Source organism: Lissotriton helveticus, chromosome 7 (assembly GCF_964261635.1).
Source record: "Lissotriton helveticus chromosome 7, aLisHel1.1, whole genome shotgun sequence".
In the NCBI taxonomy this organism is placed as follows: Eukaryota; Metazoa; Chordata; class Amphibia; order Caudata; family Salamandridae; genus Lissotriton; species Lissotriton helveticus.
In genome coordinates, this window is record NC_136068.1 from 1,483,778,560 (window position 1) to 1,483,793,831 (window position 15,272).

The 15,272-nt window shown below is 49.0% G+C and overlaps 1 protein-coding gene across 1 annotated transcript in view; it reads left to right on the forward strand.

Annotated features, from left to right (window-relative positions):
• LOC144770404 (sacsin-like) overlaps positions 1 to 15,272 on the forward strand; it is a 311,092-nt gene that overhangs the window by 50,847 nt on the left and 244,973 nt on the right. The window contains exon 4 of the mRNA XM_078654911.1: positions 9,685 to 9,796. Coding sequence (XP_078511037.1) covers positions 9,685 to 9,796 — 112 coding nt within the window. The remainder of the gene's footprint in view (positions 1 to 9,684; positions 9,797 to 15,272) is intronic.

Sequence of the window (15,272 nt, forward strand, 5' to 3'; positions counted from 1 at the left end):
TCCAAAGTTCCAAGAAGGCACCAAACTGCTTATTGAGGAAGGGAAGCTAATCTCAAACGCAGCCATCAAGTGTGCACTTGACGCCGCAGACACAGCTGCTAGAGCTATCAACACTAGCGTTATGCTGAGACGACAGGCGTGGCTCCGCATCTCGGGGTTTAAACCAGATATACAGACAACCATTCTTAATCAGCCGGTCAATCCTGATAGTCTGTTTGGTCCAGATGTTGACACCACCCTAGAAAAAATAAAAAAAGACACAGAAACTGCTAAGTCCATGGGGGCCCTCCAGTCGCAACAGTTTCGTGGCAACAATTTTCGTCGCTCAGGTGCACGTGGAGTCACCAGAGGACAAATGGGTCAACAATCTCAGTTCTCAAAAGGTGGAGCACAATCCTCGTTCCAAAAGCAGAACAAGGGAGGTTACAGGAATAACAGCAACAGAGGTCGCGGCAGAGGAAACAACAGCTCCCGCTCCTCTACCCCAAGCAAACAGTGACTCTCCGTCACTGCCCCCCGACCACTTAACACCTGTCGGGGGGAGACTGCAGCAGTTCCTGCCCATCTGGAGAAACATCACCACAGACAGGTGGGTGCGACAACTAGTCCAGTATGGTTATTGCCTAGAGTTGAAATCCACTCCACCCAACATCCCGCCAAGGCAAAGGCCTATGTCCGCAGAGCACTTGCTCTTATTGCAGCAGGAAGTAGTGGTGATGCTGCAAAAAGGAGCAATCGAGCTCGTGCCGGTGAGAGAGGAAGGCACAGGGGTGTATTCCCTGTACTTCCTTATTCCAAAGAAGGACGGATCTCTCAGACCCATTCTAGATCTACGCCCCCTCAACCTGTACATACTGTCAGAACATTTCCACATGCTCACACTGCAGCAGATTCTTCCCTTGCTAAACCAAGGGGACTTCTTAGCAACCTTAGATCTAAAGGATGCTTATTTCCACATTCCACTACACCCGTCCCACAGGAAATACCTCAGGTTCACTATTCAAGGCAAGCATTACCAGTTCAAGGTCTTACCCTTTGGAGTCACCACAGCCCCAAGGGTGTTTACCAAGTGTCTGGCGACAGTAGCAGCGCACCTCAGGAGGCAGAACATCCATGTCTACCCCTACCTCGACGACTGGCTCGTGCAAGCCAAATCGGAACGACAGTGCGCCGCGGACATGTCGACTACAATTCACCTTCTTCACGATCTGGGTTTCTCGCTGAACTACCCAAAGTCGCATCTACAACCAGCACATGTCCGGCAGTTCCTAGGTGCGACGATCAACACCCTGACGGCCATGGCTCAGCCAAACCAGGTCAGGATAGACAGTATGCAGTCTCTGATCCAAAAGTTCAGACCACAACACTCGCTTCCGGCGAGAGTATTCATGCAGTTGATAGGCATGATGGCCTCCTGCATCTTCATAGTCCCTCACGCACGGTTACATATGCGCCCGCTCCAGGAGTGCTTAGCGAATCAGTGGACACAGGCTCAGGGGCAATTGACAGACCTAGTGTTGGTTACCAGTCGGGCATACGACTCTCTGCATTGGTGGACTCCACACAACCTTTGCAAGGGCCGACTGTTCCAAGAGCCTGTGCCGCAGATTATCCTGACAACGGACGCATCTCTCCAGGGATGGGGAGCTCATCTGCTCACTTACACAGTGCAGGGACTATGGACGACGCAGCAGCAAAAGATGCACATCAACTATCTAGAACTGATGGCAATCTTCATGGCGATCAAGTCCTTCATTGTACATCTGTGCAACAAGGTAGTGTTAGTCCGGACGGACAACATGACTGCGATGTACTACATTCAAAAGCAGGGAGGCACCCACTCGCCACAGCTGTCTCATCTGGCTCAGAGCATGTGGAAGTGGGCCATTCAGAGGAACATTTTCCTCATGGCAGAACACCTCCCAGGGAAGGACAACCAGATGGCGGATCTGCTCAGCAGGTACAGCCATCAAATGCACGAGTGGGAGATACACCCATCTGTCCTCCACCTGTACTTCCAGCAGTGGGGTCATCCGGAGATAGACCTGTTTGCCACAAAAGAAAACGCAAAATGCCAACACTTTGCCGCCAGGTTCCCTCACCCACAGTCGCAGGGGAATGCGATATGGATGAACTGGTCAGGCAAATTTGCGTACGCTTTTCCGCCAGCCCCTCTGATACCGCTGGTCGCAAGAAAGCTAAGGCAACACGCGATGACTCTCATCCTAGTTGCTCCAACGTGGGCGCGCCAGGCTTGGTACACCACGTTCCTCGAACTCTCAGTGGTGCCGCATCAAAGACTGCGCCTCACGCCCAGTCTTTTGACGCAGAACCATGGAGAAATTCAGCATCCAGATCCGCAACAGCTCAACCTGGCGATCTGGCTCCTGAAGTCCTAGAGTTTGGATACCTTAACCTACCTCCAGAATGCATGAACATCATCAAGGAGGCAAGGAAGCCAACTACCAGAGCATGCTATGCTGCGAAATGGAAGCGTTTTGTCATTTACTGTACAGCCAATGACATCAACCCGCTAGATGCATCTATCCCCAACATCATTTGCTATCTGTTGCATCTTTACAAGTGCAATCTAGCGTACACTTCCATTCGGATACATCTATCCGCCATAGCGGCTTATCTTCAAAACAGGCAGCATCTCTCTGTCTTCAGAGTGCCCGCCATTAAAGCCTTCCTTGAAGGTCTGAAACGAGTCATTCCCCCAAGAACACCGCCAGCTCCGGTGTGGAACCTCAATGTCGTTCTCACCAGACTGATGGGACCGCCGTTTGAGCCACTGCACTCGTGTGAACTCCAGTTCCTTACGTGGAAAGTAGCTTTCCTGGTAGCTATTACGTCTCTGAGGCGTGTCAGTGAGCTGCAAGCGCTCACAATCCAAGAGCCATTCATTCACATTCATCCAAATAGGGTAGTGCTACGCACTAACCCCAAATTCCTTCCGAAGGTGGTGTCACAGTTTCATCTAAACCAAACTATTGACTTGCCAGCATTCTTTCAAAACCCGCAAACGGTGGCAGAAAGAATGCTCCATACCTTAGATGTACGGAGGGCGTTGATGTACTACATAGACAGAACACAACCCTTTAGAAAGACAAAACAACTTTTTGTTGCCTTCGCACCACAACACAAAGGCAACCCTATTTCCAAAGCAGGGATAGCCAGATGGATTGTTAAGTGCATCCAGATATGTTATCAAAAGGCCAAGCGCACTTTAACAATACCCCCAAGGGCGCACTCCACACGCAAACTGGGGGCATCCATGGCTTTCCTAGGGAACATTCCTTTAGAGGATATTTGCAGAGCAGCCACGTGGGTTACACCACACACCTTTACAAAACACTACTGTGTTGATGTGCATTCCAAGCAGCAAGCTGCTGTAGGACAGGCTGTTCTCAAAACACTTTTTCAGGTTTCTGCAGCTGGCACGGGCAACCGCCGCTGATGGAGGGACTGCTATGTATTCTATGCTAAGATATGAATTTAGCAGCCCACATGCCTCGAACTGAATATGCTACTTACCAGTATGCATCTGTTCTTGGCATGTAGGGCTGCTAACATTCATATCGCCCGCCCTCCTCCCCGGTGCCTGTCGCAGCTGCAAATATACTATTGTATTTATTCATTAGCATGGACATCCTTTACACTTTTCACTCCATCTCCTGCCACAATGGCGAAAAACAATCTGGGGATGGAGCCGATGCCCATGCGCACTGTAGTCCAGGGGAGGAGCCACCTATCTCAGGATACTTCGAAGACTCTTCCGGGACAACAATGTGCGATCATCCGGACCCAACACTAGGCGGCGATCTAATGCTAAGATATGAATGTTAGCAGCCCTACATGCCAAGAACAGATGCATACTGGTAAGTAGCATATTCATTCTTGTGCTGGCTGTGCTTTGCAGCCTCAGTTCAATCAATCAATCAATCAATACCTTTCTAAAGAATGCTACATACCCGTAGAATCTCAAGGCGCTGGGCGGGGGGGGGGGGGGGGGGGGATTGGGGTGGCCGCTACTGTTCGAAGAGCCAGGTCTTGAGAAGTCCTCTGAAGGGAAGCAGGTTCTGAGTATGTCCTAGGTTGGTAGGGAGGGTGTTCCAGGTTTTGGCGGCGAGGTAGGAGAAGGATCTGCCTCCGGCGGTGGTTTTTCAAATGCGAGGAACTGAGGCGAGGGCGAGGTTGGCAGAGCGGAGGCTGCGGGTGGGGGTGTCGAAGCTGAGTCTGTCGTTGAGGTATGCTGGTCCGGCGTTGTGTAGGGCCTTGTGTGCGTGGATGAGGAGTTTGAAGGTGATCCTCTTGTTGACGGGGAGCCAGTGCAGGCCTCTCAGGTGGGGTGTGATGTGGCTGCATCGGGGGACATTGAGGATCAGTCGTGCCGATGCGTTCTGGATGCGTTGCAGCCGTCTCAGGAGCTTGGTTGTTGTTCCTACGTAGAGGGCATTCCCGTAGTCCAGTCTGCTGGTGACGAGGGCCTGGGTGACGGTTTTCCTCATGTCGGAGGGGATCCATTTGAAAATCCTGCGGAGCATTCGGGGGGTGTTAAAGCAGGACACGGTGACAGCGTCGACTTGCTTGGTCATGGTGAGGGTGGAGTAGAGGATGATCCCCAGGTTGCGTGCATGGTCGGTGGGTTCTGGGGCTGTTCCTAGCGACGTTGGCCACCAGGAGTCGTCCCAGGATGATGGGGTGGGGCCGAGGATGAGGACCTCCGACTTGTCTGAATTCAGCTTCAGCCTGCTGTCCTTCATCCATTCGGCGACGGCCTTCATTCCTCTGTGGAGGTTGGCTTTGGCGGTGTGGGGGTCTTCGGTGAGGGATATGATCAGCTGGGTTTCATCGGCGTAGGAGATGATGTTGAGGTTGTGTTGTCGTTCAACGTGGGCGAGTGGGGCCATGTAGATATTAAACAGCGTCGGGCTGAGGGAAGATCCCTGTGGGACGCCGCAGATGATCTCGGTGGTCTTGGAGCGGAAGGGTAGGAGGCGGACGGTATGGGTTCTGTCGGAGAGGAAGGATGTGGTCCAGGCCAGGGCCTTCTCTTGGATTCCGGCGTCATGGAGGCGTGCTGTTAAGGGTGCGGTGGCAGACCGTGTCGAAGGTTGCCGACCGGTCCAGAAGGATGAGGGCGTCTGTTTCTCCATTGTCCATCAAGATCCTGACGTCGTCGGTGGCGGCGATGAGGGCGGTCTCGGTGCTGTGGAAGCCGGACTGGGATGGGTCCAGGATGCTGTTGTCTTCGAGGTAGCGGGTCAGTTGTTTGTTGACAATCTTCTCCGTGACTTTCACTGGAAAAGGGAGCAGGGAGATGGGCCGGAAGTTCTTGAGGTCCTTGGGGTCCGCCTTGGGTTTTTTCAGTAGGGCTTTGATCTCGGCGTGCTTTCAGCTCTCCGGGAAGGTTGATGTCTCGAAGGAGGTGTTGATTATTTTCCGGAGATGGGGTGCGATGGCTGTGCTGGCTTTGTTGAAAATGTGGTAAGGGCATAAGTTGGACGGTGATCCGGAGTGGATAGAGTTCATGGTCTTGATAGTGTCTTCGTCGTTGATGTTGGACCAGGCGGTCAGGCGGCTGGTGCGGGTGGAGGTTGTAGTGGTGGTCTCGGCGGTGGATGTGGGGGTGTCGGAGTTGAAGCTGTCGTGGATGTTGGTGATCTTGCGGTGAAAGAAGGTGGCCAGTGAGTCTCACAGGTCTTGTGATGGTGGGATGTCGTTGGTGTTGGAGCTGGGGTTGGAGAGTTCTTTCACGATGCTGAAGAGTCTTTGGTGTTGTGTGCGTTGTTGTCTAGACGGTCCTTGAAGGCGGTCTTCTTGGCGGTCCTGATGAGTTGGTGGTGTTTGCGGGTGGCGTTCTTGTGGGCTGTGTAGCTGTCTGGTGTTCGGTCGCGGAGCCATATCTTCTCCAGCTTACGACAAGTGCTCTTGGAGGTCCGGAGGTCTTCGGTGAACCATGCGGCTTTCTTGTTGGTGTGGTTGGTTGCGAAGGTCTTGAGTGGGACGAGGGTGTCGGCGCAGTCGTTGATCCACTGTTTGAGGTTGATGGCGGTGGTGTCGGGGTCGGTGGGGTCGGCGGGTGGTCTCAAGGCGAGGGTGGTGGTCAGTTGGTCCTGGGTGACCTTGCCCCAGCAGTGGCGTGGCAGCTGTTGGGTGCGGTGGTGTGTGGTGGGTTTCTTGAAGGTGAAGTGTACGCATCTGTGGTCTGTCCAGTGGGGTTCAGTGGTGTGGCTGAAGGAGACATGGGGACTTGCGAAGCAGTGTGTGTCCAGCAGCGTGGGTGGGTGTCGTCACGAGCTGTTTGAGTCCGAGGTTGGTGAGGTTGTCGATCTTGGCGGTGGAGTTGGTGTCATTGTTGTTCTCGAGTTGGAAGTTCAGGTCCCCGAGGAGGATGTAGTCCGTGGAGGTGAGGGCGGGGGTGCTGATAAGGTCGGCGATGGTGTCGCTGAACTGTGGTCGGGGTCCGGGTGGTCTGTAGACGAGTGTTCCTCTGAGGGTGGTGTTGGGGTTGGTGTGGATCTGGAATTGCATGTGCTCGGCGGTGGTGAGGGTGTCGTCGGAGTTGGTCGAGACTCTGGGGGTGTCTTTGTGGATGATAGCAATACCCCGTCCCACTCCGTTGGTGCGGTCTTGGCGGGAGATCTTGTAGCCCTCTGGGATGGCTATTGCGATGTCTTGTGCTGAGGTGGCGTTCAGCCAGGTCTCAGTCAGGAAGGCGACGTCAGGGGTGGTTGAGTCTAGGAGGTCCCAGAGTTCGATGGCGTGCTTGCGAGCGGAGCGGGTGTTGAGGAGGATGCATCGGAGGTGGTTGAGTTCTCTGGTTGATGGTTTGGTGGGCCGTATGCTGGTGAAGCTGCAGTTCCGGCAGGTGAAGCGCCCTTGGGTGCGCTTCGGGATGGCCTGGTATCAGGAGCGATCTCGTCCGGGGTTGAGTGCGTGGAGGGTGCTGGAGTCGTATTGCGGTACAAAAGGGGGTGGTGATGGACGGAGCATCCGAACCAATCAAACACTCACACCCAGTCAAAAGATCTGGGTTTAATCCATCACCGTTCTTTAGCCCACTCTGCCACCCCAGTTCAGACATGGCTATATGCAAATCAGTCTGACCCTGTGCCTCATGGGAACAGTCCAGCCCGAACTGCCAAGCCATGCCTTCCCTGGACCGGAAACAAGCTTCCGAGGACCGGTTTCTGGCATTACAGCCGTCTTCAGCCCGGCTTGCTTGAATCCAGTGGCAAAGTGAGCAAGGGACTCACGTCTGAGCATACCCTGCCACACTTATGGCGGCCAAAGCGGTACAAATTTTGCGCAGGATTCAGAGGGGGCCAGGGTGGGCTTCTGGCACCCCGCGGGGGCATCTTCACGGGGTGCGCGACGGCGCACCCTGGCTTTACTTCTTTGGGGGGCAGCCCCTGGGACCTGATCCACCCCGGGGGCATATCTGAGACCGGTGGCGGAGCCCCACGCACTTGGTCGTCTGTCTTCTTAAGGGTCAGAGGTTGCCTACCTTCCAGGGGCCATATCTCAGCCCCTGGGGGTCTGATCTGCCCCATTTTCGCATCTTCTTGCTCCTGGTGGTGCCCTCCCAGCCACTGGGAGCACTCTCCTTTGTCCTCCGCGTCTCCAAGAGGGTGCATTCTGCAGGGAGCGGTCTTCACTGGCTCCCTGCGCCTCTCTTCTCCGTGCGCAGAGGCCTCTTCTTCTGCGCACAGGTCCGGGGCTCTTCTTCTGGCGCTGTTAGGGGCCTGGGTGACAGTCAGGGGGGTCTCTCCTTCCTTCTGCCCGTTGCCAGGCTCCAGCACCTTCCGCCTCAGCAGACCACACCCGAGCGAGAGCTTCTCTTCCTGTGCTAGTACTTTTAAAAGTTGAGTAGGGGGCTGGCAGGAATTCTCTGTGTGTCCTATCAAACAGCGACACATCACTTCCCTGTCCCTGCTCCCTCCTTCTTGTCCAGCCTCTGGGTTTGTTCAAAATGGTGCGGTCCAGTGTCTCTGGCCACATGGCCTCTGAAACCCAACTCCTTCCCCCCTCACTGCCTGCCCACCTTGGTGCAGCCTGGTGCCTGGCACCCAGCGACAGCAGTTGATGGATTGGCTTGTAGCTCCACCTATCTTTTCTTCTTGGAGGGAAGATCTTCGCTCTGGGAAGAAAGGTCATTAATCTAACCTGCAGGGCCAGACCCCAGCCAGGGACTCAGAGAAATATGACATTTCTGGACGACCCAATAGCAGTACAAATATGACTTTGGACTGTGCAGAATACTTATTTTCACCTACACTACAATGGACTTTAGTGCGTGTCTGGAATCTGTAGGCCTTGTGGAAGTTACTCTAGCCATGGGTTCCACCTTCCCATAAGGGAATACTTAAGTGAAAAACACAGTAAAACACACTGACTTTCCCCTGGCATGTTCCCTTTCAGTGTATAAAGCCTATTCCATGTCACCCCCCAATTCTGCATAAGTCCTGCCACACCATTCACTCTGTAGCTGCTCCTGGACTGCGCACGCTAGGAATCTCCCCTGCGCAGCCCCTTTACGTGTGCACACGCATGTACACCCATGTCTGCATGTAACCAGCACGATGTCCCATACTCCAGTGGCCTAGTCAAGCCAGGGGTACACCAGTAAAATATCCATGCAGTCTCTTTCATTATGAATTCACTGTGGGTGAGTCCCAGATTATGAAGCTCCCCCACAGTAAAAGCTCAACAATTAGGTGCTCAAAAAACGATAAATACGGGCGGCCCTTAGTGTCAGAACCACCTTCTAACAATTCTGATCTCCCTTACTAAATGGTGCCTTTTTACTGGCCAATGACCTGTTTGCATTTCACAAAAAAATATACAAATACTCAATACTGTCTTCAGAAAGCACACAGGTTTAATGACCTACGTGAAACGTGTGACGGCTGGTACTAATTGTGCTTTTATCAATCCTTCCAATGATTCTCGGCTGGATTTATTAAAACAGTTCCTCATAAAAACAAATATGATGGATTATGAGTGCTTCTTGCTTACATACATTTACGTGCAGGCAGTGAACAGTTGTGCATGCAAAAATACCTAAGCATTTGTGAAATTGAACTTTTACTTTTTGTTATGTTTGCCATTAGGAAAATATTGATCCCCATGCAGGAGCCCCTTCTCCTACCAATTTTGAGCATGCTCCCGTTTCCAACCTATAAACAGATTAATTACTACTATTGACAGTAATAGAATATCTCCCAGAGTATTAGCATGATGGGAAAGGGCTGTGGAGTAGTTTGTGATTATGCAAACTCGCCCTGGAAGGCCCACTCCTGTACTCTGTGAAAATATTCAGTCATGTACTATTATTACATAAAACTACGCATGAGTTAATCCCTAAATGAGGGCAAATTCATTTGAATTTTCAGAAGTGAACTTGTACGTCAATCCTCTTCCATGTGTATGTTTAATCTGCATGTGCAAATGACTTTGTGAACCGAGTCTCTAGTTTTCATTGGCTCCACCTTTAGAGTTGTTGATTTCCTCGGATGACATCCCTCATCATCATCATTAACATTCAGATTTGAAAGAGTGGTTTAGGTGCATACAGTATGTGAATTTATGGTCGGAGTAACACATACTCATAAGGAGCCTGTCGGATGAACTTTTTAAGGTTTAACATTTGTATTTCTGCATCATTCCATTCAACAGGAGCTCATCCAGAACGCAGATGATGCTGGTGCCAGTGAAGTCATTTTTGTCTATGATGAAAGGGAATATGGGAAGGAGAACCTCTGGTCAGAGGAACTACACAGTTTTCAAGGTATGCCCCACATCTAAGCTCATGTAAATGTAAATGTAAATGTACAGGAATTTATATAGCGCAAATCACCGAGCGGTTTCTAAGCGCTTGCTTAGGGAACCCGTCCTGGTATTCCCCTGTGAGATAACCCCATCAAGGTGAAAGCCAGGCATCCCGCCGCGAGGGGCCGTTGTGGAGATTAAGCAAGCTATTGCCCAGAGTCGCAGAGTGTGAACCCGTGAATCTAATAGGCACCGGAGCGAGAATTGTCGAGTCTATGGACATTTTAGGACTCAAGACCCCGCCGAGCCGGGAATTGAACCCTGGTCCCGGGCTGACCTCTGCTTCCAGGTCTGCCTCCTCTAACCAGTGAGCCACACTTCTCATGCACCCTCATACAGGTGATATGGTGATGCATAAATTATGAGACTGGCACACTAATTACTGTATAACTGGATTCAAGCTATGAGTGGTCCCTGCACCATTTATTTATACCTTTGCCATGCCTGTCCACCTAGTGCATGTGATGTGTTGCTTGCAGTGGCCAGTGTCTCCCTTCAGCTTTCCCCATTGTGTGTTTCTCATGGATCTTATAGGTCCGACAACATTTCTCATGAACTGGCAAATTGTTAACACATATAGGACCTGGTTAAAACTTTGGCGGGCGTTACTTCATCCATCTGGGGCGGAGGAAATTATCTCCACCACCCTAATGGACTACCATCTGCGAAATCTAGAGATGACCACCGGTATAGCAGTCATCTTTGTATATTGAAAGGAGCCAGAGTGACAACAGTTCCATTTAAGGTAAAAAAAAGTTTTGTGCACGACCATCATCACTTTTGATGACCACCCACCAATCTTCAAGATTTTTCAAAAACAAACTCCTGAAGTTAGAGTTTCTGTTTGCAAAATAAAAAGCTAATGACCTTCACACCCTAGGAATGACCTTCCAGGGTGTGGCGGTCAAGCAATTTTTTTTTGTCCCTCACCACCAGATTTTTCTTGGAGATGTCAGGCAGAATAGAAAGGATATCACACCATCCATCCCAAATAGAGAAGGCAGCTTAATGTCGTTTCTGCAATGGCTCCTACTCCAACGGGACATCGGAGGAAGCTTACAGTCGACTGAGTCAATAGAGGTTCCATCCACGCAAACCTTACGGTCTACTGGTCTCTAAATGAGTCGGGCGATACGAGAGTTTGGCGCACACAATACTGTGTTGCATTTGACGGATAGTTAGCTGGATTACCTAGGTCCATTTGTAGATAACTGAAAAGCAATATTATTGCAACTGCATCACCCTTTTTTCAATTGGATAGGTGGGTTCTGGAAGGGGCAGCAAACAAGTTGGCCAGAGGTACATGACATAGCGACTATTTTGAAGTCTCTCCCATAATGGGTGGCCAACTTTCCCTGATTTATTCTTGCACTAGGATGGCCCTCAGCCCTAGATCTGTGTTTTTTTAGAGGTCGAAGTACACCGCTGGAGGAGCGGCTTTTTTGCTTTTTGAATGCGCCTTCATTTGTTGATCCCCACTCCCATTGGGCCTGGGCTTTCATGAGGAGAGACAAGCTAGTTACTTTTTTAGAGTACATTTAAACTCAGATTTTGTGAATAGCCAAAAAAATAGTTCAATTACTTTAAAGTGTAAGTTACTTTTGTGAATCATGTCATCTGTTTTCCATTAAAAAAACATCAATCTTCTGCACACCAGCATCCAGGTCTACAGATCGAGCATCATCCCTTGTACATATACTGATGGTTTTAAATTGTTGTATTCACTGGCTACCCCTGATATTTGTAGTGGGGTAGCCTACTACATAAAAGTATCATTGGCCATTAGAAAAAGATATGAGTAATAACACTCCGAGCAGTCTCACCGAAATCACTGTATGCAGAGAGTCGTATGACTGTGGTACCTTTTTGTATTGCCTTTTAACACATTGTTTAAACTGTTTGTATGTTGTGATAATGTCTTTGGAAATGTTAATGGTGTCATGAATTGATACTAAGTTTTTTTGTGTTATTGAATTTTAAGCAATGTGCACATTTTAAGGTTATGAGTTTTAATTAACCTGGAAATTCTGGAGGTGTATTCAGCTGCCATAAATGCCACTAGAAAAGCACCTTAACTTAGGAATTGGCATGGCTTATAGTTTCCCTTTGAGATGTTTTTAAATGTCTGCCTAACTATTGTATATTGATAGTTGAAGCTACTATGTTTGGCTTTGAGAATGAATTTTAGTAAGGATATAATGTTAGTGTATTGTTAATTGGCCTAGGCTGGAATCAGATGCTGGTGTTCTTGATGCATCAAATGTCTTTTTGTATTCTTTTATGGCTGGTTAAGCCGAATAAAGATTATTGATTGAGTATCATCCTACTGATGCAATACGCAAGTGGTAGCCTTAAGTTTGAATGGACCTGAAGCCTCCATAAAGAGATAGGCAGAGGTTGAAGTGCATCAATCCTTTGATCACAATGATAGGATATGTGCATATACTTCTCAGACCTCTCTTTGTAAGGGATCAAGAGCTTTGCAATGACGGGGGTGCAGTCCAAGAGTGCTGGCCAGATAACAGTATACTAAATTCCTCACTTAGTACATACCTCTGGGATCTTTCTGTAACAGAATAAATCAAAAAGAGAGTGAACTTCGTCAATCTTGAATGCCGGAGTCTCACAAGGATTTTCATGTAAACCCTCAACCACTATTTACAACCAGCAGTGTATATAATCTCCACTAGAGTAATATAGTGGACAGCCTCATCATCTGGCCTCCTATCTGGGTTTTGAGTTTCCAATGTAAGCAACGCCTCCACCAGGAGGGAGATTGTCTGGATGAAGATAATGATGGGATCTATGAAAAAGGATAAAAAATCCTCCATTACCAGTGCAAGTGACTTTAATGTAATTTGGGAAAGGTAAAAACAGAGATGTTTGTCGGACACAATACTAGTCCTTGACATCTGGTGATATGGTGTACATGTTTAAGCCATAGGTGCCATCTTAGGTTGGGTGACTTTCGTCAGGACCTTGTAGACAGATCCCTATTCCTTACTGATGCTAAATAGGTACTTGGGTAAGTACATTCACTTATGGGTCTTCGTTACAAGCATATTGTTGCCTTTAACCCAGAAAAAAAGTAAGTAAATGCATGAAAACATTCAACAAAGCATTATTGCCCCAATGGTTGACTCAGTTTAAAACCCAATGTGTATTTCACCTTAGGTGCACCCTGAACCAGTGAGTGCAAATGACACTGTGAATCCGATTAAGAAGTCACTGTTAGTGGTTATGGCTTATTTTGATGTCTTTTTGACAAGCAAAGCGATCTCTTATTTAGAGAAGATAAAACACTGAGTGGTGGTTTATGCTTACGGTCTATAAAACTCAAAGTGTGGGTTATATGTGTTCTCAACGATGATGTATTAGGCGGATGCATAGTATAATGCCATGTGATTCCGATGTTTCGGCATTAATCGAATACCTTGATGTTAGATGTAGGTATTTAAAAAATACATGTTTGTCAGTGAGCAATCTATGGAAGTGTGCTAATGGTAAGCAATATGTGTTAGAGTACATTACCATCAGTGTATGGTAATTCTATTTCTTGTTAGTTAAGATGGTATAGTTGGACAAAAAATATCTGAAGCTTACACGTATATTACTCATTGCTTATGGTGTAATGGACTCCATGCGTGTCTGGTTAGGATACGGGTTGAGACTGGCGGTCTTGGTAGAACCTACTGTAATAGCACACATAGTGGAAAATCACAGTTACCTGAAAATTGGTTTTGGAGTTAAGTATGTCGTAAGGAGCATAATATATTTAAAAAAACATATTTGCTCTCCCTCATAGTCCTCACTTACTTAGAGACTGTCTGGCATATGCACCTGAAATGTCATCTCCGTCCTGAATCTTAACCGTGACTCAGTCTGCATGTATTGGCGGTCACCATCCGTGGTGGTTACATCGGTGGAAGGGATAGATTTTAGTCAGGACCATTACACAATGTGATAATGATTACAGAATACCTTGCCACATGTTTATTCTTCGAAGACAAAATGTTTACAAAAGACTAGGCTTTCCAAGACTGGGTCTCAAACTGTGGCGTTGCAAGACTGCAACCAGACTCTCAGAAGCACTAATTATAATAAAAACACAAATCAGTGCTACCAAACTTAAGACCATTGCTCAAGTGATGGTTTTTAAGAAACAACTTGAAGAAATTGATAAAGAGATGGCAAATATGAAAGATTTTTTGACCTAAACAAAAATAGAAAAACTCAGTAAAGATCTGAAATGCTTCTCACAGGAAAAAGTCTGTCCATTTGCCAAAGTGGTTATTACCCATCAAAGGATCAGGAACCAGGACAGTCTGATTATGACTCCTCTGGAGGCACTCCACAGGGTGGAGCAGCAGAGATGAGAACTGAAATAGATACAGAGATAGAGGCAGACGAAGTAGCAGAGGCTGGGAACCACATTGGCAAGGACTGAACTGTGATGAACAACCGGTCCTGGTTTTCTAACCTTTTCCACCACAATTTGGAGGCTGGACGAGTACATTTATAATTGGGTTCCCACCAAGATTCCCCCCACCCCCATTTTTAGACCTCAATTGTTGAGGGAGAGGCCAAAACTCACAACGGGGAAGAAAGAAAAAAGAGGTCAGATGGGAAGACGTGGAAGGCTTCCAAACCAGGAGCTGTACGAAAGACTAAACGCCAAGGACAAGTATCATCAGTCGCTAGTTTTTAACCTCTCCTTCATAACTCTAACGGTAGACCAAATGCCCATCCTGAACAAAGGAATATGGTTTATCTCTAGCCCCACCTTTGACAAATTCCAATTACACAGTCAGATGGCTGAATTCTGAAGACAAATCATACCCGCAGAGACTGCACCAACGGAGTCGGAGGAGGAATCGCCATCCTCCACAAGAACAGCATCAGAGTCTCGACTAGCACCGACGACACCCTCAGCACCGCCGAACACATGCATTTCCAGATCCACATAGACCCCAACTACACCCTCAGGGGCACCCTCGTCTACCGACCCCCCCGGACCCCGCCCCCAGTTCAGCTACTCCATCGCCTACTTCATCAGCACGCACGCCCTGACCTCCACCGACTACATCCTCCGCGGAGTCCTGAACTTTCACCTTGAGAACAACAACGACAACAACTCCACAACCCTGATCGATAACCTTGCCAACCTGGGACTGGGACAACTCGTCAAAATGCCCACCCACTCCGCCGGGCACACGCTCAACCCCGTCTTCTCCTCAAGCCCGCACGTCTCCGTCAGCCACACCACCAAACTCCTCTGGACCGACCACCGCTGCATCCACTTCACCTTCCAGAAACCCACCACACACCACTGCACCCAACAGATCCCCGCCGCTGCTGGAGCAAAATCACCGAAGACCAACTACATGCAAACCTTGCTCTCAGCCCACCCACCGAACCCTCCAACACCGACGTCG